This window comes from Artibeus jamaicensis, unplaced genomic scaffold (assembly GCF_021234435.1).
Source record: "Artibeus jamaicensis isolate MK-2021 breed Jamaican fruit bat unplaced genomic scaffold, CSHL_Jam_final contig_781, whole genome shotgun sequence".
NCBI classification, from domain to species: domain Eukaryota; kingdom Metazoa; phylum Chordata; class Mammalia; order Chiroptera; family Phyllostomidae; genus Artibeus; species Artibeus jamaicensis.
Window position 1 is genome coordinate 3,903,234 of NW_026521968.1, and position 26,573 is coordinate 3,929,806.

The window sequence follows — 26,573 nt, forward strand, 5'->3', positions numbered from 1 at the left end:
AGTTACTTAAGGGTCATAGCAAAACAAGAGAAGAAATAGAGAGGAGAAGGCATGGGGTCCAGGAGCCATTGGAACCAACCCAAGAAAGGAGTGAAATGTGTTAACACTGGAGCTCTCAGTTGGGCATAAGGGAGAAAAGTCTTGGAGGCCAAGGTGGAGACCGAATTAGATGGAGAGAAGACTGGATTAGATGGAGAGTTTAAAAGTCATTGAGGCTATGCAAAAGGAACTACTGGAAGAGAAAGAAAAGATAAAGGAAAGTAGGAACTCCGGGCTAGAAAAAATGGTTGTATAAGAAAGGCAGTATAATGATGTTATACCACTTATCTCTTATATGAACAATATAAACATGTTCACAGAATATGGATGAGATTTACTGATTTTCTACCTTTTTGAGTCGGTCAGGGGACAGAGCATGGGTCACTTAATTTTGGTTATAAAATGGAATGCAGTTATTTTCAATCTTCGTGACTAAAAAGCAATAGTGATGGTAAGTAATGATAATAGAAGTTGGAAGCTGGAAGGTAGGGAGGAAGCTGAAAGAAAGAGTAGTAACTTCATCTTTAAAGCTGAGGGCTCCAAGGAAGCTACTTCTATGTGATGGAACAAGAAATAAAGTTTAAGCCCTGGCTGGTGTAGCTCAGTGGATTGAGCACGGGCCTGTGAACCAGAGGATCACAGTTCGATTCCCAGTCAGGGCACATGCCTGGGTTGCAGGCAGGTTCCCTGCAGGCCAGTTCCCTGCAGGGGATGCACTAGAGGCAACCATACATTGATGTTTCTCTCCCTCTCTCCTTCCCCTCTAAAGATAAATAAATAAAATCTAAAAAAAATTATTAAAAAAAAAGAAATAAAGTTTATATCCACTTAAAACGGTTGCTATGACGATACTGGGAAGACATGGAGATGAGTATCTTAGAGTCTCATCTAGCAGAAAGTTAAGTACCTGAATAAGATGCAGCAAGAAATAAGGATGCCAGCACAGTACATGGACAGAAGTCAGAAATTCCAATGAGCAGAGGTGAGGAAGACCATGTAAACTGGTCAGATGAATCTGGTGCTGAGAAAAATAGGAATGTGGGGCTTATGGCAAAACGGTCTACTTGAATGGAAGCCACTGCTTAACTCCAGGGTCAGCTAATGATATTTGGGAATCTTATTATTTTAAGAGGAGCCAAGAGTCAGATTTCTACAAGAAGCTCCCATTGTTGTAAATGTTAGCAATGAATTAAATCATTCCAGACACTATATGTGGGCCAAATACAACACATGTAAGCCTCTAGATAGCAAGCTCTGAGTGATATGAACAATTAGTTGAAACAGACAAAAATAATTAACAGGCAGAAGACTGTTTTGTCTCATTAGAAGCCCTTCTCTACTGTTTGATATTTGACTTATGGTGACTATAATCTCCATGAAAATGCCTTGTTTTTATTACCATTACTTTTATAAATTGTAATAATATACAGTGTGCTCATTATAGAGAAAAGAAAATATAGATAAACAAACACCATCTAAAATCTACCACTCAGAGCTAGCCACCACTATTTGCATTTTTATGTATTATAGTTATATGTATAATTATATTGTATAATTTTTTTGAAATACACTTTTTTTCACTTTAAGCATCTTAAACATAAAATTTACTTGGAATTACTCGAAAATTCTAAAAATAAAACTTGGGGTGGAATGCACGTGGAGGCGGCTGGTGGTGGCCTCGGGCACGGGGTAGGGAGGGGCCTCCTATCACAGGTTGTTTCCTCGAATCTCCTCTGTTACTAATGCAGGAAGCGTTCAAACTCTTGGGATGTTGATAGGCATGTGGATAAGCAAAGGATGGAGAGGAGGTTGTTAAAAGTGAAAATACAAATCAAAAAATAATTTGGCAGAAAAGAAGTGTCTTCATGAGGTAGCCAAGTATTTTAAATTATTCTTATTGCTTTCACAGGCTGAGTAGGCCTATAGTGTGAACGTTGGCTACTGAAAAGGGATAAACATTTAGAAAACATTCCTTTTGCACCAAATGTTCTTTTAAATATTTAAGTAAAGAGATCTTCAAAAATGTAGTTCTTATAACACTGTTCTGGGAGAGACTGAGGGATATGAAAGTCATTGAGAGGTATTTTCCCTCCAGAAGCATTCCTGGGGATGTTGCAGTATTCTGCATCTGGAATTCTTTGAAGAGAGCCATTGTTTTGGCAATAGAAACCTGTTTTAAGTAAACTGGCCTATGAACATCTGGATTTAGAAAGCAAACATGTTGAGGGGATTAGTTGTTTAAAAAGTAACTTTTCTTTATGGAGAGATCAGCTGTGATGATCTTTGAACTAGCCTCTAGCTATAGAATTTAATCTAACAGTCAATAAGCCCATGACATGAAGTGTGCAGCTTGTCTTCAATCTTACTTTCACAATTTGTAAAAACCCTTTTTTATCAGCATGAGAAATTTGCAGCAAGACTCTTATTTGCCTGGCATGCACTTGTGGAAATGAAAGACCCAGGAAATGTTTTGGGTTGGGCTTGGTCACAGTCATGCCTGATTACTAGGCTGTCACAGGCACCTGAGAGCACATGGAGACCAGGAAGGAGGAGCAGGAGCAGGAGGACAGTGTGGGGCCCTAATGGTGGGCATTTTAAAGACATTTGTAGTGAGATCTGTTGATGGGTTTTTAGCTGTGCAGTGGTCATACAGGACTCTGACTTCTACTTCTCACTTTGGTGTGAGAAGGTGTGAATTCAAGATTGGCCCCTAACTTCAGTCCTGGGTGAGGCAGATATAATCAAATATGAATGGAGGGGCCAGAAAACCCACAGAATTTATTTAAAAATTGTGTATTTAGCCCTAGCTGGTGTGGCTCAGTGGATTGAGTGCCAACTTGTAAACCAAAGGGTCGCCATTTCAATTCCCAGTCAGGGCACATGCCTGAGTTGCAGGCCAGGTCCCTAGTAGCGGGCACATGAGAGGCAACAACACATGGATATTTCTCTCCCTCTCTTTCTCCCTCCCTTCTAAAAAATTATTAAAATACTTGTAAAATTGTGTATTTATTCTTACATGTTTAAATTTCAGTCTCCTCCAAAGTATTTTCTATTTGATGCAATATACCCATCAAGATGTTTTTCCCACTGCTCAAGACAGTTTTTGAACTCATGGATTTTGATGCCTTTTAGTACTTCTGCTGGTTTTTGTTTCACTTCTTCCACATGGGCAAAACATTTCCCTTTGAGGACTTTTTTCAGTGGGGGAAACAAAAAATGGCTCAGGGCAAGATGGAGTGAATAGGGAGGGTGGGCATGACATCTTTGGTCAAAACTGCTGAACACTCAGCTCATGTGCTCATAAATCATCCTTCATAAAATGATCAAGTGTGTTGAGAGTCTTGAAAAAAAATTCACTGAGGCTGTACGCAGCTTCTCACAACACCACCAACTGGTACACTGATACAGATGGGTTCCTAGAACACTCACCTAGTGAGGGAAGCCTATTAGAGGCCTGCTGTCCAGGAGACAATTTTGGGTTTTTTGTGACCTGCCCCACTGCCACTTGTACATATCTATGCCATTTTTCTCTCTTCAAAAGAAAAGGAAAATAATTCAGGGGCAAAGTGTAAACCAATAGTCCAGTGAATTTGTCTTGTTTGGACTATACATGTTTGAGAAAAGAATTTAAAAAGTTGCCTTTACTGAAAAATCAGGAGACTTTGCCTAACAAGCTGGTTTTCCCTGCCTATAGGCCCTGGGGAAGGGCAGAGAGTGCTATTTGCACCAGAGGCTGCCCAGCAGGGCCACAGGGCCCAGCTCACTTACAGAGATCTTGGCTTTAATGGCTGCCAGCTTCTCCTGGGCGGCTGTGAGGTCCAAGGTGGCTCGGCTCAAAGCTTGGCGCTTGGGCTCCACATCACAGAATACCTCATAGAACTTCACAATGTTTATGACCCAAGAACAGAGGCCTGCAGCTGCGTAAGACTTGGTGGCCACAAACTCAGGATTGAACTCAGGGTCCTGCAGATATGGTCTGATGGCTTTGAGGCAGTTCTTGTGAATGTTTTCTTTGTCGAAGTTGATCAGGGAGTCCAGGAAGGCATCCACTCTGGCCATGGCGACTTTAGCAGCCTTCCAGCTCCTGTCCTTGGGCACCTTTCCCTCAGGGGCCACAAGGGCCATCACAGCAGCACTGACATTGCTCACAGCCTGAGGTGGGGACCCAAAAGACTTCAGCTCTGTCAGGTTGGTCTGAGAAAAAAGAAGGGGGTTGTTAGAGGAAAACGAATGGGCTGAATGGGTCTTCTCTGTCCTAGCAGCTAAGGGATTTAGGCCCTATGGTGATCAGTCTGAAAGGGCTGCTTTGAAGCCTGCAGCAGCCCTCTGAATTTTAAACATCATGACTCATCAGAAGGAAACCAAAGCTTGTCCCCAGCTGCCTCAAGCTCCTCTGAATGGTTAGCAGAGACTCAGCTACATTCTTTCAGCATTTCAACTGATTCGCCACCCGCCCATTAAGGGGACACAGTTATTTCACACTCAACTGGAAAATGTAAGGATGCTAACACACTGAAATATGTAGCTTGCCGTGAATAAGAGATAAGGTTATTTCAAATTAATTTCAATCCTGGATTGAAGAGAATAGCACTGCAACCCAATTATTACTTTTTCTTTAATTAAGCTGCTATGTTCCATGAGCTTGCTCTAACTACACCAACTGTCCCAATAGCAAAGTGGAATTTTCTGCCAAGATAATATAGACAGAGGTTAGGCCTGGCCTATGCAGTTGCTGCTTCTGCCTTGATGGGGGTTTGTCCTTTGCTAAGTTTCACTTGCTTGGGAAGGAAATGACAGAAAGCATTGATCTTAGCAAGTCACTTCAACTTCCCGGGCCTCAATGTTTTCATCTGTAAATTGGGAACAGGGCACCATTAATCAGTAAGTGAAATTGTGCCATCAATGCATATCAAGTAGATTTAAGGTTGCTTGTGACCCTCAGGGAGAAGCACAAACTCAAAAGCACTTTTTTGGGGGCTGATTTTTTTGTGAGTGGAGGTAAAATTTGATTCAGAGATTAGATCCTTGTGCCACAGGGACTGGGGGTGCTCCTGAGCCTGGGAATCTATAAGCGGGGGCAGTTTTTTTCCTAGTGCTTAAGGGAAATGCCTGGGAAGACATTCCTTTTGCTTTTGCAAAGGCTTTTTCACATTTGGTCATGACGAACTTGTCAGGGGCAGGAGGGAAGGACAGCACAGATGTCGGGGGTGTGCCGGCACACGGATTGTAGTGGCCTCCACTGGATGACAGAGGGCAAAGTGAGAAGATCCAACCAGAAACAAAAAATCTACCATTTTGAAAGACTTTAGGTTAACTATGTTTAATGTACTAATTTAAGGAAATGTAAAATTATTGATACATCATTGTTAATATTTCAAAGTAATCCCTTCCAAAACTTTTTATATTCATACGTATCTATAAATCAATCACAAGTCTTTTGGTTTTAGTGACAGAAAACCTAGCTGAAGTACAACACAAAGGGGGATTTTCTTGCTCATGTATCGGGAGAGAACAGGCTTGGAGCTAACTGTAAGGCCGAGTAAAACTATGTTTTGAATGTTTATGGGGCTCCCTGAATCTTTTCTTGTTTCTGCATCTCTGTGTGTGTGGGTGTCCTCTTTGCATACCAGTTTTGTCAGATTCTAAGGCATGTGACCTGCGTCTCTAATCTCAATGTGGGTCACATTCTCCACCTCTCCCTAAGCTCTCGACAAAGTCGCCTCCCCCAGGGTACTGACTGCCACACTCATTCCCACCTCAGGACCTCTGCCTGGAGCACTTCTTCCCAAGCCATACACATGTCTGACCCTCCTCATCCATCAAGATCTCACTGTCAACTTCCCCTTTCTAGACATTTCCTATATGAACACCTTGGTGATTGATCTTTATAGAGCTCACAGCAATCAGAGAGTTACCACTTTTCCCTTGTCGAGTTATTATTTCCTCTTCTTCATGAGCATAGGAATCCCATCTCTCTTGTGAACCTCTGTATCCTCAGTGCCTAGAACAGAAACTGACACACAGCATGTGTGCTGTACGATACATGGAGTGAATGGGTGCCGGCAGCTCCAGGCTCATACCATTCAATTTGCAACCAGAAGGAAAGAAGATATTTTCTTCAATGTAGCTCAAAATTCAAAGGTCCTGGGAAGTGATCTTGTTGAGTTAGGTGGGGCCCTGTAGCCAGTCACCATGGAGCAGGGGATATAGTACTTCCAACAGGAACACAGGGGTTCAAAAACACTTCTCAGGAGAAGGAAGATGTGATGTTGCCAGTGCAACATCAGTCACACTCCCCTCTCTCCACTCCACACCTGCCTTCAGGCTCTTGGTCTAGCTGCTGCCTTGGCCTTGACTACCTGCCCCAGGCACACGCCTGATGAATTTGCTCTTTTCCAGGTTTTTTACTCAGACTTCTTCTTCTCCAGGAGGCTCACTCTTATCACCTTCTTTAGTACCACAGTCTACTACCATCCTGCTCCCTAGCTGTCTCAGCTCTCCTCCTTCCTCTGCTCTACGTGGTTCTTTTCCCCATAGCATTTGTCATGTTCTCATGCACTGAATAAATTACCTTTTCAATATGCTTGTCTCTCACCCCTCATCTGTGTTAAAATTGAAGTTTGTAGAAGCAGAGATGCATCGTGTGCACCCAGAACAGTGTCTGGCACAGAGAGGGCAGTCAGTAGCCTTTGCTGAGTAAATAAATGTGCATGCAGTCATTCATTAGCAAGTAGGGATACAGTGGTACACAGAACAACAAAGTCCTTTTGCTTATTCAGGTGGGGTAATAGGCAACAAAGAGGCCAACCTTTGATATTTTGGAAGCTAATGAGTGATTTGGAAAAAAAATGGCTAACAGCCTAGAGGATTCTTGAGGAGTGATGATTGCACTTTAGCTAGGAAGGGAGGTCTGGGAAGGTCACTTTAAGAACCTGACATTTCAGCTGGGATGCAAATGTTGGGAAAATGGCAGCTGTAGAGGTCAGCAAGGGGCTGCTCCAAGCATAAGCTTGGAGGTCACCAGGTCCTTGGAGATGAGAGAGGAGAGGCAGACAGGCCAGACCGTGAGTGGACCCAGGGCAGTGGGAGGAGTTAGATTTCATTCTAATTTCCATGGGAAGCCATTGGAGGGCTTTAGGCAAGGAGTGAGATGGTCCAGGTTTGCTTTGAGGGGCTGTGGCAGTGCAGGCTTGCTGTAGAGGGCAGGAGGGGGCGAGGAGGACAAATCAGAGAGGCTGTGTAGTCAGTTGTCCAGGTGGAGACTCAGGCCACTCTTGAAGCGGGCATTGTAAGAAGTAGTTGGATTTGGGACATATTTTGGAGATAGTACAGGCAAAACTTACTGATCATTTTAAAAAGAGGTATAAGAGAAAGCCATTAGTTATTTTTCTCCAACAGAATTTTTAAAGTTGGTATCCCATCAGATGGATGGACCACAATGTCTGTTTTGCCAAGTATAACGTGCATCCATACTTTAGTGCTGATTCGCATGTATGATGTGCAACCTTATTTTTCCCTAAAAAATTTGGACAGAAAATGCATATTATACAAGGCAAAATATGATATATAGAACATACTCAATTACTGGAAACCTAGGTCATTTCCATAAATTTACCACATGGATAATGCTTCACTAGGCATTCTTCTATATAAATCTTTGTGAAAATCTTAGGTTAGTTCTTTAGGATACTATTCCCAGAAGTGGATTTGCTGGGTTCAAGGGTGGTAACATATTTAGTGTTCTTTGTATATATTATTAGATTATTTCCCAGATATTCCAACTTCATTCATGAGTGTTTGAGAAAGTCTCTGTATAATCTCATCCTCTTCAACCCCTTGTAACATTATTTAACTTTTAAATCAATTTGATAAGTTGAAAATGGTATAATAATATTGGTTTAATTCATATATGTTCACATATATATATTTACTAGTAATGCTAAACTTCTTTTCATGTTTTTAAACTTTGAATTTTCTGTTTTATGAATTATTTGGTATTGTACCTTTGCATTTCTACTGGGCTGTTTTTTTCTTTTTGACTGCTGTTTTAATCAAGGTGATTGCAGGCAAAAAGATGATCCAACACACTGGCTAATTTGAGGAGAGCTAACTAAAGAAACTATTTATGAAAGTGTAGATTGAAGAAACCTAAGAGATAGTGGTTACCCTGGGCTAGTAATTAGGTTTGGGTGGAGCTGGAGTGGCTCCATTTCCATCCCTGAACCCGAGGGCACAGGGGAAGTCATGGCTAGCAGAACTTGGAGTAGGGGGTGTGGAGAGAGAGAGGGGGGGGAGACAGAGAGAGAGAGAGAGCAAGAGTAAGCCCTTTGGAGAAGCAAACTGACAGAAGCTGTAATCTTTGGTGGAGGACTGATTGGGCCAAGGAAACAATAACAGTAGCCCCCCTTATCTGTGGTTTTGCTTCCAGTTACACAATGTCAACAGCTGTATGAAATATTAGTGAAAAATCCCTGAAGTAAACAATTCACAGCTTGTAAGTTGTGCATGGATCTGAGTAGCATGACAAAAGCTGGTGCCACCCCATCCTCTGGGGACGTGAATCATCCTCTGTCTAGCATCTTCATGCTGTAGAAACTAACAACCATTACTCCCTTAGCTCTCTCAGTTGTCAGATTGGCTGTCACAGTGTCACAGTGTTTGTGTTCCAGTCACCCTCATTTTACTTAGTGAAGGGCCCGAAGTGCAAGACCAGTGATGTGGGCCATTGGGATGTGCCAGTGAGAAGTCACAAAGTGCTTGTTTTAAGTGAAAAGGTGAGTCTGAACTTAATAAGGAATTTTATTATCTTATGTTATTGCAAGAAGAGAGGTGAGTGCTGTAAGATATTTTGAGAGAGCCTATGTTGACATAAATTTTATTACAGTGTATTGTTCTAACCATTCTAATTTCTTATTAGTTACTGTTATAAATCTCTTCCTATGCCTAATTTACAAAGTGAACTGTTTCATAAGTATGTATGTATAGAAAAAAACAGTATGTGCGTCAAAACAAAGTAATGAATGAATATATACAAATATAAATATATGTGAACAAACATATATCTGGCTTATTCTACATATAGTACATATGTATGTGTGTGTATATATATATATATATACACATATATATATACATATACCTCAATTTCTATTTGTAATATTTTTGAACCTCATTTTCACTGAAAATTATATCTTAGACTTTTAAATATTATTTTTATAAAACAAGATTTTCAATGTTTTCTCTCATTTCGATGAGCCACACTTTATTTAGCCAACTCCATATTTTTGGCCATTTACAAATATATATATATTTTATTGTTCCATTTCCTCCCACTTTACTCCCTCCACCCAGCACAGTCCCTCCCACCCACATTCCCACCTTTAGTTCATGTCCATGTGTCACACTTGTAAGTCCTTTAGCTTTACATTTCCCATACTATTCTTACCCTCCCCCTGTCTGTTTTCTACCATCTATGCTACTTATTCTCTGTACCTTTTCTCCCTCTCATTCCCCTGTTGATAACCCTCCATGTGATCTCTGTGGTTCTGTTCCTGTTCTATTGTTTGCTTAGTTTTTTTTGTTTTAGGTGTGTTTGTTAATAATTGTGAGTTTGCTGTCATTTTAATGTTCATGTTTTTTATTTTCTTTTTCTTAGACAAGTCCATTTAACATTGCATATAATAAGGGCTTGGTGATAATGAACACCTTTAACTTGACCTTATCCGAGTAGAACTTTATCTGTCCTTCCATTCTAATGAAAGCTTTGCTGGATAGAGTAATCTTGGATGTAGGTCTTTGGTTTTCATGACTTGGAATTCTTCTTTCCAGCCCCTCTGTGCCGGTAAGGTCCCTTTTAAGAAATCAGCTGACGGTATGATGGGAACTCCTTTGTAGGTAACTGCCTCCTTATCTCTTGCTGCTCCTTCATTTGAATCTTGGGTAATGTAATTATGATGTGCCTTGGTGTGTTCCTCCTTGGGTTGAACTTCTTTGGGGCTCTCTGAGCTTCCTGGACTTCCTGGAAGTCTATTTCCTTTGCCAGATTGGGGAAGTTCTCCTTCATTATTTGTTCAAATAATTTTTCCTTTTGTTGCTCTTCCTCTTTTCCTTATAATTCGGTACCCCTATTATTTGGACATTGGAATGTTTAAAGATGTCCTGGGGGTTTCTAAGGCTCTCCTTATTCTTTCGAATTCTTGTTTCTTCATTCTTTTCTGATTGGATGTTTTCTTTCTTCCTTCCTTCTGGTCCACTCCATTGATTTGAGTCCCAGCTTCCTTCCCTTCACTATTGGTTCCCTGTACATTTTACTTTATTTCACTTAGTGTAGCCTTCATTTTCTTTACCTAATTTGTGACCAAATTCAACCAATTCTTTGAGCATCCTGTCTACCAGTGTTTTGAACTATGCATCTGATAAATTGGCTATCTGTTTGTCATTTAGCTGTATTTTTTTTTTTGAGCTTTGATCTGTTCTTTCATTTGGGTCATATTTTTTGTCTAGACACGCCTGTTACGTAGTGAGGGGCAGAGCCTTAGGTGTTCACCTGGCTGGGGAAACCCAGTCTCTGGGTTGTGAAGCTGTATGGGGGGAGGGGCCTCAAGAGGGAACAACTGTGCTTGCTTCACTCTCTGCCAGATTTCAGTCACTTCCCCCACTTCCCACAAGCAAACTGGGCTCTCCTGGTGCTGATTCCTGTGAGGGTGGGTTTGTGTACATTCTAGGACCCTGTGGGTCTCTCCAAAAAACTCTCTTGTGAGGCTGGGAGTTTCTCCTGGCATGTTAACCCCCACGGGCGTTTTAAATTGGTGTTTTGAGGCTTTATTTCCCTGTGCTGAGACCCTGGATTGCACAGTCTGTCTCGCTCCCCAGTTTCGGCTGGTTTATCTGTGCATGAATGTGGGACTGCCTGGTCCGCCAGCCACCTTGTGCACCATTCCCCTCCACAATCCACAGCCTGGCTGGATCCACCCACTGTTGCCTTGTGTGCCTGGGGTCTGCCAGCTGCCGCTTTGTCGCAACCCCTCTCTGCCTGGCTCCTCAACTCTGCCCCTCCTACAGGTCTGGATGAATGTGTCTACTTTAACTTCTTGGTTGTAGGATTTCCATAGAGTTAAATTTTCTGTCAGTACTGGTTATTTTTTGTTTCTAAATTGTTGTTGTACTTATTTTGGTTGTGCTAGGAGGCAGCGTGTCTACCTATGCCTCCATCTTGGCTGGAAGTCTATTTTTGAACATTTATGTTAAATCTCTAATAGCTGTCTAAATGATGACATGAATTTTTAAAATTTTATTTATTTATCTTTAGAGGGGAAGGGAAAGAGAGGGGGAGGGAAATATCAATGTATGGTTGCCTCTTGTGTGTCCCTCGCTGGGAACTGGCCTGCAACCCAGGCATGTGCCCTGACTGGGAATCGAACCGCAGTTGTTTGGTCAGCAGGCCTGCACTCAGTCCACTGAGCTACACCAGCCAGGGCTAAATGACATGAATTTTTAATGACATTAGAAACAACTAAATAAAATCGAATTGGAGTTATATTAGATTTACAATTAACTTTTAAATTATTTGAGGAATAGTGACATCCTCATAATATTGAATATTCCCATATACAAACTTGGTACATACAGGGTCCAGCAGAAGTAAGGCCTCCCTGAGTGTGGCTGGTCGGGTAAAAATATGGGTGTAGTAATTTATAGTTTTAATTTGAACATTTCACCTAAATGTGGTATGCTTGAGTGTGATATTGTTATATTACAGAATTACATGCTTATAATTTTGTAATTAAAAAGAGGCATTATTTGTGTTAAACCCTATATATATATATTTCTATTCCTCTCTTGTTTTATATCTCTCAACAAAGATGTATAGTTTATTTCAGATGGTTTCAACAAATTTATCCATGCTTATTTGTACCTTATGTTTTGGTTTGTTATTTTCAAAATATATTTCTAACTGGGTACTGCTGATATTGAGAAAGCTATTAAATTTTGTAAATTGCTTTCTGATGGGCACTTAGCACTTCCCTTTTAGTTGTCTTATTATATTTTTATAGCATCTATGAATAATGATATATTTGTCTGGTGTTTTGTAACATGGAAAGAATGCTGCTTTTCATCGATCAGTGCATAGGCAGGAAACCCCAGGATACTCTTGTAGGGCAGCAGCAATCATGCCTGTGCTTTTGTTAGTGGCAGTGCCTCCTCCATGGGACAGAATGCTGTGCTCTCACATGGCAATTGGTTGCCATCTTGAGTGAAAGACCCAAATATCCATTTAATCCTACTTTCCTAAGAGTTTAATAAAGAATGGATGTTAACTTGTCTTAGGTATCATTTTGACATCTCTCAAAATGGTGGTCGAGGTTTTTTCTTTGGTCTGTGGTTGGGTATGGTTATATGACTATTCTCAAATATAGAAAACTTATTAGTTGGTGACATATTATTACTATAGGAATCTCTTATATGCACAAAACTTATCAGTTGGTGGCTTGGTAATTTGATTTACTGGTATTTTATAGAAATGTCTTACATCACTATTCATAAGTAGATTAACTTGAGGTTTTATTTTCTCTATAACTTTTAGGACCAAGCTTATCACATAAGAAAAGCCTTAAGAAGTCCTGTAGGAAAAAAATCTGTTCAATTCTGTAATCCTAGAATTTTCAAAATTATTTGATTATAAAATCTGTTTTTATATTACTTGTAGATATTAAGTAAAGAGTCAAATGATAGGAGAATATATTTATAACATATACACCAGGGGATTAACAGTAAGAATTTATAATGGAAAAAAAGTAAATCAATAAGAAATAGTAAACTATCTTATAAGAAGATGGACAAAGAACCTGAACAAATAATGAACAAAAGAAATCTAAATATTTGAAAAGATGCTGAGCCTTATTAAAATGAGAAAATTTACATATTTTTAAAATGAAAATTCTTTTGCTCTTATTGAGAACAAAGTAATTGTAAATATGTAAGATCAGCAGGATCAGCTTCCCCTCTGCCCGCCTTCGTGCTTCAGTCAGCGAGTTACCTTCTCCCTCTGACCTTGTCTCCCTCTTCCAAGGCTCCTCCTGATGCAGTGGGGTCCATCTGGATAATCCAGGACAATCTCCTCAAGATCCTTAATGTCATCACACTTACAAAGTCACTTTTGCCATATGAGTTAAAGTTCTCAGGTTCCAGAGGTCAGGGTGTGAATATCTCTGAGGGAGGAGGAGGCTTTATTCAGCCTGCCAAACAAGCAAACTTCTTTTTGGCTAAGAGAAATATTTGAATGTATGCAGTGAAGGTGTATGCACCAGGATATTTGTACTGGAGAGACAAGGAAACTAATTAAACTCTCAACAATAGCTAAATAACAGAGTACAATTATAGCATAGAGTAGTGTGAAGCATTCAGTAATGTTTCAATGTATGTACTGGTATGAAGTAGTCTTGTTTCATGGGGAAAAGTCAGGTCGAATTATGCAGGGTGGGGTAGAGTAGGTTTACACCTGTGAATATGTGAAACAGAGTTTACTCTTATATTATTATTGATCAATTATTGTATTTTTTCATACAAACAACTGTAAACCTACTTTTGCCTCACCCTGTACATTTATACTTAAAATATGATAATATATATATACACATATATATATGCATTTGTACAGGTATAAATATGCAGGGCAGGAGTCCTTTCTTTGGAGAGAACTGGAACTGGAGAGAGAAGGAGGGTAACTTTATATTTTACCCTATATATTTTATACTGTTTGAATTATTTTTAACAATGTAAATGCCATTATGTTATTTATAAAATAAAAATAAGTTCACTGTAAAAAGTAGAAAGGAAATAAGTAGAAAATTCTTAATAACCTTGTAGGAAAGAAAAGGGACCCCAAAATTGCAGGCAAAACCATTCCTCAACAAGGTAGAAAAAGTTTTATTGGCTTTATTTCAGTTTAGCTATAAAAGTGAAATGAAGCTGCCAGAGCTGGAAATTTAAAATGTATAAGATTTACTACCAAGCTCTGATTTACAGGGTTTTTTTTTTTTTGTATGAACTAAAGATTCATTGTTAACTTTGAAAATGAAGAGAAAACAGGCAAGTGGTTCTTTTAAAAATATATTATTTATTTATTTATTTTTAGAGAGGGGGAAGGGAGGGAGAAAGAGAGGGAGAGAAACATTAATGTGTGGTTGCCTCTCACATGCCTCCTACTGGGGGACTGGCCAGAAACCCAGGCATGTGCCCTGACTGGGAATTGAGCTTGTGACCCTCTGGTTTGTAGAATGGCACTGAGTCCACTGAACCACAGCAGCCAGGGCATGGAAGGGGTTCTGAACTACCAGAGTCCTATGAATGCAGAGGGTTTGAGGGTATCCAGAGGTCCTCAGGTTCATGAAGTAACACTCCCCTTATTACTCGTGGTACCATTGGTTCAGTTGGCCTCATCAGGAGGAGGTGGGGAGTGGGCAAAATGGGTGAAGGGGTCAGAAGGTATAAACTTGCAGTTATAATATAAGTCTTGGGATGTAATTTGCAGCATGATGACTACAGTTAACAATAATATGTCGTATTTTGAAAGTTGCTAAGAGAGCAGATCTTAAAACTTCTTATTGCAAGAAAAAAAATTGTGTGGTGGATGAGTTAGCTAGCCTTACCACAGTGATTATTATGTAATATATACAAATATTGAATTATTATGTTGTACAGCTGAAACTAATATTATATTATATGTCAATTATACCTCAACTTAAAACATGGGTTGCAACCTATGGATTGTAAACTCTGGCCCACAGTTGAGCTTCTCAGTGATGTGTGGGGCAGTTAGTGATCTTTCTCAGCCCACCTGTGGAGACTCATCTCTACCTCAGCTTCTGAGGTGCCCATTGCATCCCCCTGGCTCAGACACGCCACACCTTTCATGTGCCCATGTCTTTGCAACATGACTCCTCTCTGGCTAGTCTTTTCTACTTCCTTCTCTGTCAAGTGAAATAATCACTCTGTAGTCCAGGAAGGGCTTTCTCTTCCCTAGTTCTACCTGGCCAGGTAGGTAGCTGTGCTCTCCTCTGGCTCTCTAGCCATTGACTATTAAACAGTTTTATTGTTGTTAATGTAATACATGCACAGGGTTTACAAACTAATGCAGCTACAGGTTTCAGACAGAACACATGCCCACTGTACTCTGAAGGAGCCAGGGAAATGAGGAAGTGATTGTTCTCAATTTTAGCTGCTTGCTCAACCATAAGGACAGGGTGCACTTAAAGGAGGTACAGAGCTGATTGTGTAAAGTCAGCTCCTGGAACGCCAAGGGGGGGCGGGGTAAAAAGACCACAACCACAGCATGAGGTTTAAGAGCTAATCAGCCATACTATCACGAGCTGTCCACAAGCTCTAGTAACCAGTCCTTGGTCAGATCATGCACCTTAGTATAGCCCCTGAGCCAATAGCTAACTGCCACCTTCTGCTTCTGGAAGTTGCTTGCTTGCTTGCCTCTATAAGAATCCTAGCCTGTAAGCGTTTGGCACGACTCTCATTTGCAGCCATTTTGGCACCCGTGTGTCTCCAGAGGCACCCCGAGAGTTCGCCCCTGCGCAGGTAAAACTTTGAAGCTTTGGCCAATAAAACTTCTCTAACCACCCCGGCAGTCTCCGACTCTTCTTGCTTGAGACGACGGGATGTAACATTTGGAGGCCCCAGCAAGATATAAAATCTAAATTCGGAGACTGGGTGAGCTGCTCGAGCGAACGTAAGTAACAAGGATCCTTTTTTTACATTTGGTTTGGAAGTCTATTTGTGCCTCCTACTTCAGGATGGGCCAGAATGGATCAGTGCCTAGATCGCCCCTCGATTGTCTATTGAACAACTTTTCTGATTTTCAGAGGCGGGCTAGTGGATACGGTGGGCCTCCACCCGACCCGGAGTTCCTGTGAACCCTCAGCCAGATTGAGTGGCCAACTTTTGATGTGGGGTGGCCCACCGAAGGGACTTTTGATCTCCCCCTCTTGTTTGCTGTCCGGGCCACAGTATATCGGGTGCCCCATCCTGATCAGTTTGTCTATATTGATGTCTGGGTAGATATAGCCACTGAACGTCCTGGATACATTCGGAAATGTATACAGGCTAATAAGGGGGGGAAGAGGGCAATCTGTGTAACCACAGGGCAGAAAGGTGACACAGGGGTGAAAGAAGAACCAGATGCGGGGGGGTCATGTACTGTAATTACAGCCCGACCCAGGCTATACCCCATACTGCCCGGTCAGCCTGAGGATCCTCTGGATCCAGCCCTTGCTCCACCCCCGTATCTAACCCAGCACCTGCCAGACTCCTCCGAGGAGGGTAGAAGGGTCCAGAGCCCGCCTCATACTCGCGGCGGCACTCAGTATAGTAAAGGTATGGGCCCCCTGGACAGGGCAGATACAGTGACCACTGTTTTACCTCCTCAGGCAGGAGGGGCCATTTTACCCTTGCGAGAGGCCCCCACAGCGCCAGATGCGCCGCGGGCTCCCCCGCTCTTGATCTATGTACCCTTCTCCACCAGTGATTTATACAACTGGAAGCACCAGACCCCCCCTTTCTCAGAGAAGCCACAGGGGTTAATTTCCCTTTTAGAAACTATTTTTAGGACACACCAGCCACTTGGGATGACTGCCAACAGATTCTGCACACCTTGTTCACCTCAGAGGAAAGGGATAGAATTATGGGAGAAGCCGCAAAAGCCATTATGGGGGAGGAGGGGGCCACTGTGGGAGGAAGGCTAGAGCTAGAGGATATCCTGCCCTCCCAACCTCCTAACTGGGACCCAAATTCAAGTGGTGGGAGGGAAGCGCTCCTCCAATATCGCCGGGCTCTGTTGCGGGGTCTCAAGGCAGCAGCTAGGAAGCCCACTAATTTTAGTAAAGTCAGTGAAGTTGTGCAAGGACGAGATGAGTCGCCCGGGGCTTTCTTAGAGCGCTTGAGGGAGGCTTACAGAGTGTATACCCCACTAGATCCAGAGGCACCTGAAAATAAGAGATTAGTCAATATAGCCTTTGTGACGCAGGCAGCCTCAGATACCAGAAAGAAGTTACAGAAGCTCGAAGGGTTTGAGGGAGAAAATATAAGCAAGCTCCTAGAAATAGCACAGAAAGTATATATAAACAGGAATGACCTAGAAGTAGGGAGAGCGAAAGAAGTGGCCAAAATCCTGCTCGTGGCACAGAAGGCACCTCTGAAAGGAAAAGGAAGTGGAAAGCAGCAGAAAGGTCAGAGACAGCGTTTAGACAAAGACCAGTGTGCCCACTGTAAGGAGAAAGGACACTGGAAACGGGATTGCCCAAAGATAGGAGGCGCAAGTAAGGGCCCGAAGCATGGCCCGGACGTCCTCCTCCAGACTCTGGATTGACGGGGCCAGGGCTCCATACCTGTTGGCTCCCAGGAGCCCATGGTCACCTTAACTGTCGAGGGCAAGCAAATAGACTTCCTGGTCGACACGGGAGCCACTTATTCCGTCCTAAAGCAGCCCCGAGGGCAAATTCAGGTAGGGGCAACGGGTGAAGCAGAAGCTTACCCATGGACAACTGCCAGAATTACGGACTTGGGTCGGGGCACGATCACTCATTCCTTCTTAGTTATCCCAGACTGTCCATACCCGCTGCTGGGGAGGGACCTGTTGCAGAAGCTCCAAGCTACTATAACCTTCAAGCAACAAGAAGACCCCGCGGCAGGAGCCAGCGTGGAGGTAACAGTTCCCCTCTCTGAGGAGTACTTGCTGGCTGCACTCCAGGAAGAGAGGTGAGGGGACGCTAGAGTCTCCGAAGCGCTGCAGTCAAAGGTACCAGGGGTGTGGGCAGAAACTAACCCGCCTGGGCTGGCCGTCCACCAGCCACCAGTGCTGGTTCAGCTGTCCAGTACAGCAAGCCCAGTCAGAATAAGACAGTACCCTGTACCAGCGCGGGCCAGGCAAGGGATTGCGAGACACTTGCGGCGCCTGCTAGAGGCAGGCATTCTAAGAGAGTGTCGGTCCGCATGGAATACCCCTTTGTTGCCTGTCCAGAAACCTGGAACCCAGGATTACTGTCCGGTGCAGGACTTTCAGGAGGTGAATGCCCGAGTCGAGACAATACACCCCACTGTCCCCAATCCGTATACGCTGTTAAGCTCGTTGCCCCCAACGCATACTTATTACTCTGTTTTAGATTTGAAGGATGCCTTCTTTTGTATACCCCTGGCTCCTCAGAGCCAGGAGATTTTTGCCTTTGAATGGAACGACCCCGAAAATGGACTAGTAGGGCAGTTCACATGGACCAGACTGCCCCAGGGGTATAAAAACTCACCTACAATTTTTAATGAGGCCCTCAGCAAAGACCTCCAGGAGTTTCGGAAATCTCACCCCACCATAGTTCTCCTCCAGTATGTAGATGACATTCTAATAGCAGCTCAAGAACAAGAGGAATGTGAAATGGCCACCCTAGACCTGCTGCGGGACCTTGAGAGGATGGGATACCGGGTCTCTGCCAAGAAAGCCCAAATCGTGACTCAAGCTGTAAGTTACCTGGGGTACAACTTGCAGGGGGGACAGAGGACTCTGTCCAGTCAATGGATCCAGGCGGTTCTGCAAATTCCAGAGCCGGCCACCAAAAGGCAGGTACGTGAATTTCTGGGGGCCATAGGATACTGCAGGCTGTGGATATTAGGCTTTGCAGAACTAGCGAGGCCCTTGCATGAGCTAACCAGGGGCAAAGAGGACTTATTCGCATGGACTGAAAAAGAGAGACAAGCCTTTCAGGCCTTGAAAGAAGCATTAGTAGCTGCCCCAGCTCTGGCCCTGCCAGATTTGGCTAAGCCTTTCCAATTGTTTGTAGCAGAAAAAGAAGGAGTAGCCCTAGGTGTATTGAGTCAGACACTAGGGCCATGGAAGAGACCCGTAGCCTATTTATCCAAGAAATTTGACCCGGTTGCTTCCGGGTGGCCGGCCTGCCTGAGGGCCATTGAAGCCACCTCATTGTTAGTCAAGGAAGTGAGCAAGCTAACTCTGGGACAGGATATACAAGTTATTGGTGAACATTATATAGAACAAGTCCTGTGGTCACCCCCAGACAGGTGGTTGTCAAATGCGTGGCTGACGCAGTATCAGGCCCAACTATTGAATCTTCCAGCAGTGCAGTTCCTTAAGACAACTGCCTTGAATCCAGCCACCTTGCTACCGATTCCAGATGCTGAGATTGTTCATAACTGCACCCAGGTCCTGGACACAGTGACCGGGGCCCGCCCAGACTTGCGAGACCAAGCCTATGAAAAGGCAGATCTGACTCTATTTACTTATGGGAGTAGCTTTATCAAAAATGGACAGCGGTATGCAGGAGCAGCAGTGACCACAGAGGATAAGGTGCTATGGCAAAAGGCATTGCCCAAAGGAACATCTGCACAAAGAGCGGAGTTAATAGGACTGACCCAGGCCCTAAGGCTAGCCGAAGGAAAGGTCGTCAATATCTATACTGATAGCCGCTATGCCTTCGCCACCGCCCACGTCCATGGAGCTATCTACAAGGAAAGGGGCCTCCTGACCGCAGGAGGCAAGGACATTAAAAATCGTAAGGAGATCCTCACCCTCCTAGAGGCCATATGGCTACCCAAGAAAGTTGCTATCATACATTGCAGGGGCCACCAGAAGGGAGATTCCCCAGTTATAAGAGGAAATACTTTAGCTGATACTGCCGCCAAGGAGACTGCAACAAGCCAAGGTGACAATTTGCTCTCCCTAGTTCCCCAGCCAGAATTGCCTCCGGATCCCAAATACGCCACCGAGGAGGAGCAAGAGGGAACCAAATTAGGTAGAAGAAAAGATAAGTATAGATAGATAGTACTCCCCGATACTAGGATTTACTTGCCCCAAGGAGTAGTAAGGCAAGTAGTGCAAGATATCCATACCAGCACCCATTTAGGTCAGAATAAGTTAGAGCAACTGATTAGAAAGTACTACCTAGGGCCACACCTCAGAGCAGTAATTCACTCCATCACCTCACGGTGTAGGGCATGTGCTCAGGTAAATGCACAAAACAGGAAGTTGCCCTGCTGCGTGAGATATCGAGGGAATACCCCAGGAGAACTCTGGGAAGCTGACTTCACTGAAATGGCTAGAGGGAAGTCGGGCTACAAGTATTTACTAGTCCTAGTTGACACTTATTCAGGGTGGGTCGAGGCTTTCCCCACAAGAGGAGAGACGGCCTCCATAGTCTGTAAGATTCTAATAAGAGAAATTATACCTAGATATAGGGTACCCCTAGCCATAGGATCTGATAACGGACCTGCATTTGTTTCCAAGGTTTCACAAGAATTAGCGGCCAGGCTAGGGATTAATTGGAAACTTCATTGCATTTATAGACCCCAGAGTTCAGGGCAGGTAGAGAGGATGAATAGAACCCTCAAAGAAACTCTAGTAAAGCTAAAGAAAGAGACCGGCGAAAATTGGGTGGCGCTACTCCCTTTCGCCCTTTTCCGTGTGAGATGTACCCCATATATTAAGACTTGGGCCCCTTTTGAAATACTATTTGGTCAACCTATACCCCTGGTTCCCCGCCTAACTAAGGAAGAGATAGAAGTCTCTAATCACAACTTCCTTAGGCCATTGCAGACGCTGCAGAAGATCCGGAGCGAGGTGCACGCCCTGCAGCAAGCCCGCCACCTGGAGGGAGGAGGCACAGCGCTTGAGCCGTTGGAGCCTGGACAGTGGGTGTGGATCCTCAACCACAGAAAGGGGAACTTAGAGCCTCGAAGGACTGGGCCCTTCCAGGTACTGCTAAGTACCCCCACTGCAGTTTGAGTAGCTGAGAAGCCATATTGGATACACCTCTCCCACACCAAGGTAGCCCAAGCACCAGGAGAAGACTCTCGAGAATGGCGGGTTCGAAAGGATCCAGACAGACCCCTAAAGCTTACTTTCTCCCGCTCATAGGAATATGGCTTGCCTGTTGGGCCACCCCCATGGGAGGACTGGCCCACCAGTAGGTTATAATTAGGTTCGCTGATAGTGAAGTAATTGCCAGCAGCGGCATAGGGAAGGACAACAGAGTAACCCTGCAAGCTGACCTCTCTCAATAGTTCGGACATAGGCTATGTGAAGGGAATGGACTCACCTCTATTAACCCAAATAGGGCATTGACCTTAAGAGGAACTCCAGGGATAGAAGGATCTGACTATAACAGAAATGAAAATCTGAACTGAGACCTTTTCCATACCGACCTTTATGTGTGTCCGCATTGGGTCGGGAATGACATGAAATATTTTCAAGACCTCTGTGGAGGGGTAAAGGATTATTACCGTAAAAGTTGGGGATGCGAGACAATTGTATCACCCCCATCATGGGAACCATCAATGAGGGATGCCTACATTAGTATTGCAAGAAATAAGTCCCAACCACCAACTAACAGAGAAAATCCCCGTTGTGCCCAAGATAAGTGTAACCCTATAACTATAACTATCTTAGACCCAAAGGACCCTACATGGGATACAGGATGCACCTGGGGTCTACACCTCTATGCAATAGGTTATGACCCAGGGGTCCTGTTTACCATCAGGCAGGTTCCCCAAGTAGAAGGGCCAGCCATGAAGGGATTAGGAAATGGGCTGCCACCCAAGGCGGTGCGCCCTCTCATAAGTCCGCACGACACTCCCAGCAGGCCAAAGGAACCGCCTCCACAGGATACACCAGAGGTGGCTCGTCCAGATTTCATAAATGAAAAAGGCCCACACCTAGAAGGACAGCCCCATCATCAGATGACTGGTGCCCTAAACTTATTAGATAAGATTTTCCCTTTTTTCAACAGTACCCAGCCGGGCCTCACTGAATCATGTTGGTTATGCTTAAGCCCAAGGCCACCATTCTATATAGGGATAGGGGCCAACACCTCTGCAGGCAGCATAAACGCTCCCAAAGGCCTAACGAACCACCAGGAGATAGGAGACTGTCTGACCGACAGTGCATTAACTCTTGCGGAATTCCATGGGAATGGAACCTGCTACCTCCTTGGTGACTATAATTTATCCTTTCCAGATTATAGCGATTATTGCCTGAACCAAAGGAGGGTCCCTGAAACCATCAATACACCACAAGTGACCCGAGCTGCTGAGGGGTTATGGTTTATTTGCACTCAAGGAATATTCAAGTGTTTGGTGCCAACCCGCTGCCCAGAACTGTGTATCAGTGCATATATTGTTCCCCAAGTGTACCTATATGGAGGCGACCCTACCTCACTAGTACAGCCCTGGGGGCGAACCAAGAGAGCACCATTATTAATACCTATACTGGCCACTATCAGGGTCTTGGGGTCTGCAGCAGTAGGGGCCGGGGCCATAGTCCATGGGGAATGGAGTCTGAAGCAATTGTCACAATCCTTTTCGAAGGACATTGCCCTATTGCAAGATCAAGTAATCTATCTTGAACGCCAGATAGACTCTCTGGCAGAGGTAGCACTACAGAATAGAAGAGGACTTGACCTTTTGCTTCTGCAGCAGGGCGGACTGTGTGCAGCCCTAGGAGAGGAGTGTTGTTTTTATGCCAACCACTCTGGAGTAATTCGAGAGAACATCAAAGTTCTCGCCAAATGATTAAAAGATAGGAAATTAGAAGAAGAGAACTCCAGCTGGTATGCTTCTATATTCCAAACCTCCCCTTGGCTAACTACCCTAATAGCCGCTATAGCTGGCCCTGTTTTGATTCTTCTATTAGCATTAACTATAGGACCTGTTGTTATAAGTGAAATTAATGGTCTTATCACAACCCTATACTATTCTCCCTTCTGATGAAACAGAATCAAGGGTTTGATCTGCTCCAAACAGAAGGGGGGAATGAAGGAGCCAGGGAAATGAGGAAGTGATTGTTCTCAATTTTAGCTGCTTGCTCGACCATAAGGACAGGGTGCACTTAAAGGAGGTACAGAGCTGATTGTATAAAGTCAGCTCCTGGAACGCCAAGCAGGGGGGTGGGTAAAAAGACCACAACCACAGCATGAGGTTTAAGAGCCAATCAGCCATACTATCATGAGCTGTCCACAAGCTCTAGTAACTCAGATCACGCACCTTAGTATAGCCCCTGAGCCAATAGCTAACTGCCACCTTCTGCTTCTGGAAGTTGCTTGCTTGCTTGCCTCTATAAGAACCCTAGCCTGTAAGCATTAGGCGCGACTCTCATTTGCAGCCATTTTGGCACTCGTGTGTCTCTGGAGGCACCCCGAGAGTTCGCCCCTGCGCAGGTAAAACTTTGAAGCTTTGGCCAATAAAACTTCTCTAACCACCCCGGTAGTCTCCGACTCTTCTTGCTCGCGACGACGGGATGTAACATACTCCAACTCCAGCTTTCTCAAAGCCACTACTTAGAATTCCTTCCATCGTTACCTCCACATTTTACCCCTTGTCCACAAAAGACATACTTATGTTGTATGTTTTCTGTATTTTATATGCTATCAAGTGAGTTCCTATGGTGGAGGGTGAATATTTAGCTATTTTTACTGAATTTCTTTCCCCGTCGTAGGTCCTCTCCCCATTATGTTTACATACATTTTTTTTAGTTAAAGTAACATTCAGTATGTACATGATTATGATGATTAATATTGTTTACCTTGTGTAATATTTTATTCTTGTGTGCCTTAAATTCTTTCTGAAATTAATAAATACCTTTATTACTTGTTTTCAGACAAGGTATCTTTTAGGCAAATGCCAGAAAGAAGAAGAGGAGGGACCCAAGGGGATACTTTGGAGAAGAGCATTCCATACAGTCAATTTCTTGCACAAAGGCCCTGAGTGCGGATGTGCTGGGAGTGTTTGAGACACAGCCCAAGGCCAGCGTGGGTGGAGTCCAGTGATAAGAGGAAGTGTTGGAACTGATGCAGCGGAAATCGTGGACCAAGCAAAATCCCTAGGGCCACTGAAGGCCATGGTGATAACCTTGGATTTTATTCTGAATATGATGGGAAGCCAGTGGAAGATTCTGAACACAGGGATGACATGAACAAACTGCTGTCTTATAAAGATCACACAGACTGCTGTGGTGGGCCAAGGCATCATTGTAATAGAAGTGTAGCAGAGAGGCCAACAGAGAGGCCACTTCCCTAGTCCAGGGGAGAGGTGATGGTGGAATGGACCAGACCGGTAGCAGTAGGATAGATCATTTGAATTCTGGGTATATTTTGGAGGTAGAATTGGTAGAATTTGCTAATAGATTGGATGGGAATGTGAGATAAAAGCCCATTAATTCCTATTTGCCCCTTTTTCTGTGGTAAAGAGAAGAAACTGAGGGATCAAGGACTTCAGTGACTTGTGCCAGATTACACAGCTGATTAGAAGACAGTACCCATCACATGGCCTGACACATAGTAGACACTTATGTTTACTTATAATCAGTCAACTAACTAACCAGCCAAAAAATTGACCAAAACTGTTTATGGGCATTCCATTTGTTTCCAGTTTTGTGGAAACAGCAAAACTAATGCTGGTTATGACATCATCCACAACAAATATTTACTGAGCGGCTGCCATCTCTCAGCTACTCTTCACATGTTATCTCAGTTAAGCCTCATAACACCTGTTTGGAACCATATTACTATCACCTCCACTTTACAGAGAAGGAAATGAAGGCTCAGAGAAGATGGAATCATTCCCAGGGCCACACATGGCAAATAGTTCAGCCAGTAATTAAACTCAGCTTATTTTAGAACATATAATGCCAGTATCAAAAAAGCTTATGCTCTGACTGGTGGACACTACACAAGAGTGCATCAATGAAGTGGTCCATCTTTTGTGCTCTAAATCCAGAATGTGTTTGATTTTGAACTGTGAGTCAGATTCAGAATGAGATGAAAGGAGGAGGGAGCCCTAAGTGCCAGGGACGGGAAGAGTACCAGAGCCTCCTTGAAAGCCTAGAGCCGGATATGAGTGCCACAGTCAAGGGCCAAGGAGAAGCCTGGCCTGGCTGTATTGAAAATTTCCGGCTGAGAAGTGGTAGCATAATTGGCCTACTACTCCATTTCCTGGTCTACCCAATGATGCCCAGAAGTTCCTAGTGGAGAGATCCTGTGTTTTCTGTTGAAGTAGGGTAGAGGTCAACTTAAGGCCATTATGGGCCCCTACATACACTTACTTTAAGAGAGAGAGCCCCACCCCACATAAAAATACTAAAATGCACTCATGTCTCAAATTAAGTACAGTTTAAATATGACTATACTCAACAGGATTTTACAATGTGCCATGTTTAGTCTCAGATTTCCTGAGACCCTAAGGCAATAGAAACTACCTTCCAAAGTGAGGGGAGGCTGTGCAGAACTAATCAAAGAAGGTTTCAGAGAACTAGTGTTTTGACTCTTTAACCCTTCACTCACACCAAGGGTACAACTGAGTCAGGAATTTTAAGAATAAAGGAGTTTTTTAGTAAGAACTGTTGGTGAGTCCCACCCATTCTGCCTTTAAGGGAAGATGTGGGGCATCTGCCCCTTCCTTTCACCTCAGGTCTAGAGTGGGGTGCTTTAAGAAGACCACTCGGAAAGCTTAATTGTTTTCCCCATAGTCTGAGCAACACAGTGGCCTGGCATCTAATGGACTCCCCAGAAATCTAGGGTGCACAATAGTTGGCTTGACTCTGGACAGTGGAATGGAGACAGTAAGCTGCACAGGGGCGGGGGGGGGGGCAGTGCCCTCAGAGTGTGGTTAGAGGAGGAAGGCACAGCTGTCTCCCATGAACCAAGGCAAGATGTGTGCATGGCACACCTGGCAGAGCTGTCTTAGACTTTGACCACGCAGTCATATGAAGGGTCAAGTGAACTGCTAGACTCTCAGGATAAGGAGAAAGCAATCTGCAGGAGAAAGACATCTGAACTGAGAATGTCTGACTCCAGATGCCAACTCTGGTGCCAACTCCCAATGATATGAACCTGTCTGCCCTTTTTATCTTGGCTCCCTTTGCCCCTCTGCCATGGTTATCCAAGGGGGAAAGAAGCTTAATTGTGAAAGTGATAAAAGGAAGTAGCTAACCACATGCTTCCCCAATACATGCAATACATTTCAAAGGATCCAGAATAAAACTGCCTTATGAATAGATCTCAAGAATCATGCTTGTCCTACCAAATGGCTATGCATATGAGTTAGTTAGTTGACACCTAGTTATATGTTGTTGACAAGGGAATACTTGCTAATTTTGATTGTATAGATTTTCTTTAACATTGTGGAGATGGCACCTTATTTTACTCTCATGCTTTAAACATTTTCATATGGTCTTAGAAGTCTTGTGTATCCTATAGCACATACTGGGTAAAATGGCTGGAAGATCTCTGGGCTTAGATTCAAAGGTGTGGATCTAACATTGAGGTTTGTGACTCCAGGCAAATCAGTTCTTGTCTCTGAGCCCTGCACCAGTTGGTTCCTCCTGTCCTGATTGGCTCTAAGACTCACATCTCTAGGATTTCATTGGTATCTTGTGGAGCCTAACATATAGTTCATTTAAATAAATGCTTGTTTGGACTTCCACCAAGATGGAGGCATAGGTGGAGACGCCGTGCTTTCTCACACAACCAAGTTTAGAG

The 26,573-nt window shown here is 43.6% G+C and overlaps 1 protein-coding gene across 2 annotated transcripts in view; it reads right to left on the minus strand.

Annotated features, from left to right (window-relative positions):
* The window catches only part of DNAH9 (dynein axonemal heavy chain 9), a 368,257-nt gene that overhangs the window by 84,118 nt on the left and 257,566 nt on the right, over positions 1–26,573 (minus strand). For both annotated transcript variants that reach the window (XM_053672723.1, XM_053672722.1), the window contains exon 50: positions 3,808–4,233. In XM_053672723.1, coding sequence (XP_053528698.1) covers positions 3,808–4,233 — 426 coding nt within the window. The remainder of the gene's footprint in view (positions 1–3,807; positions 4,234–26,573) is intronic.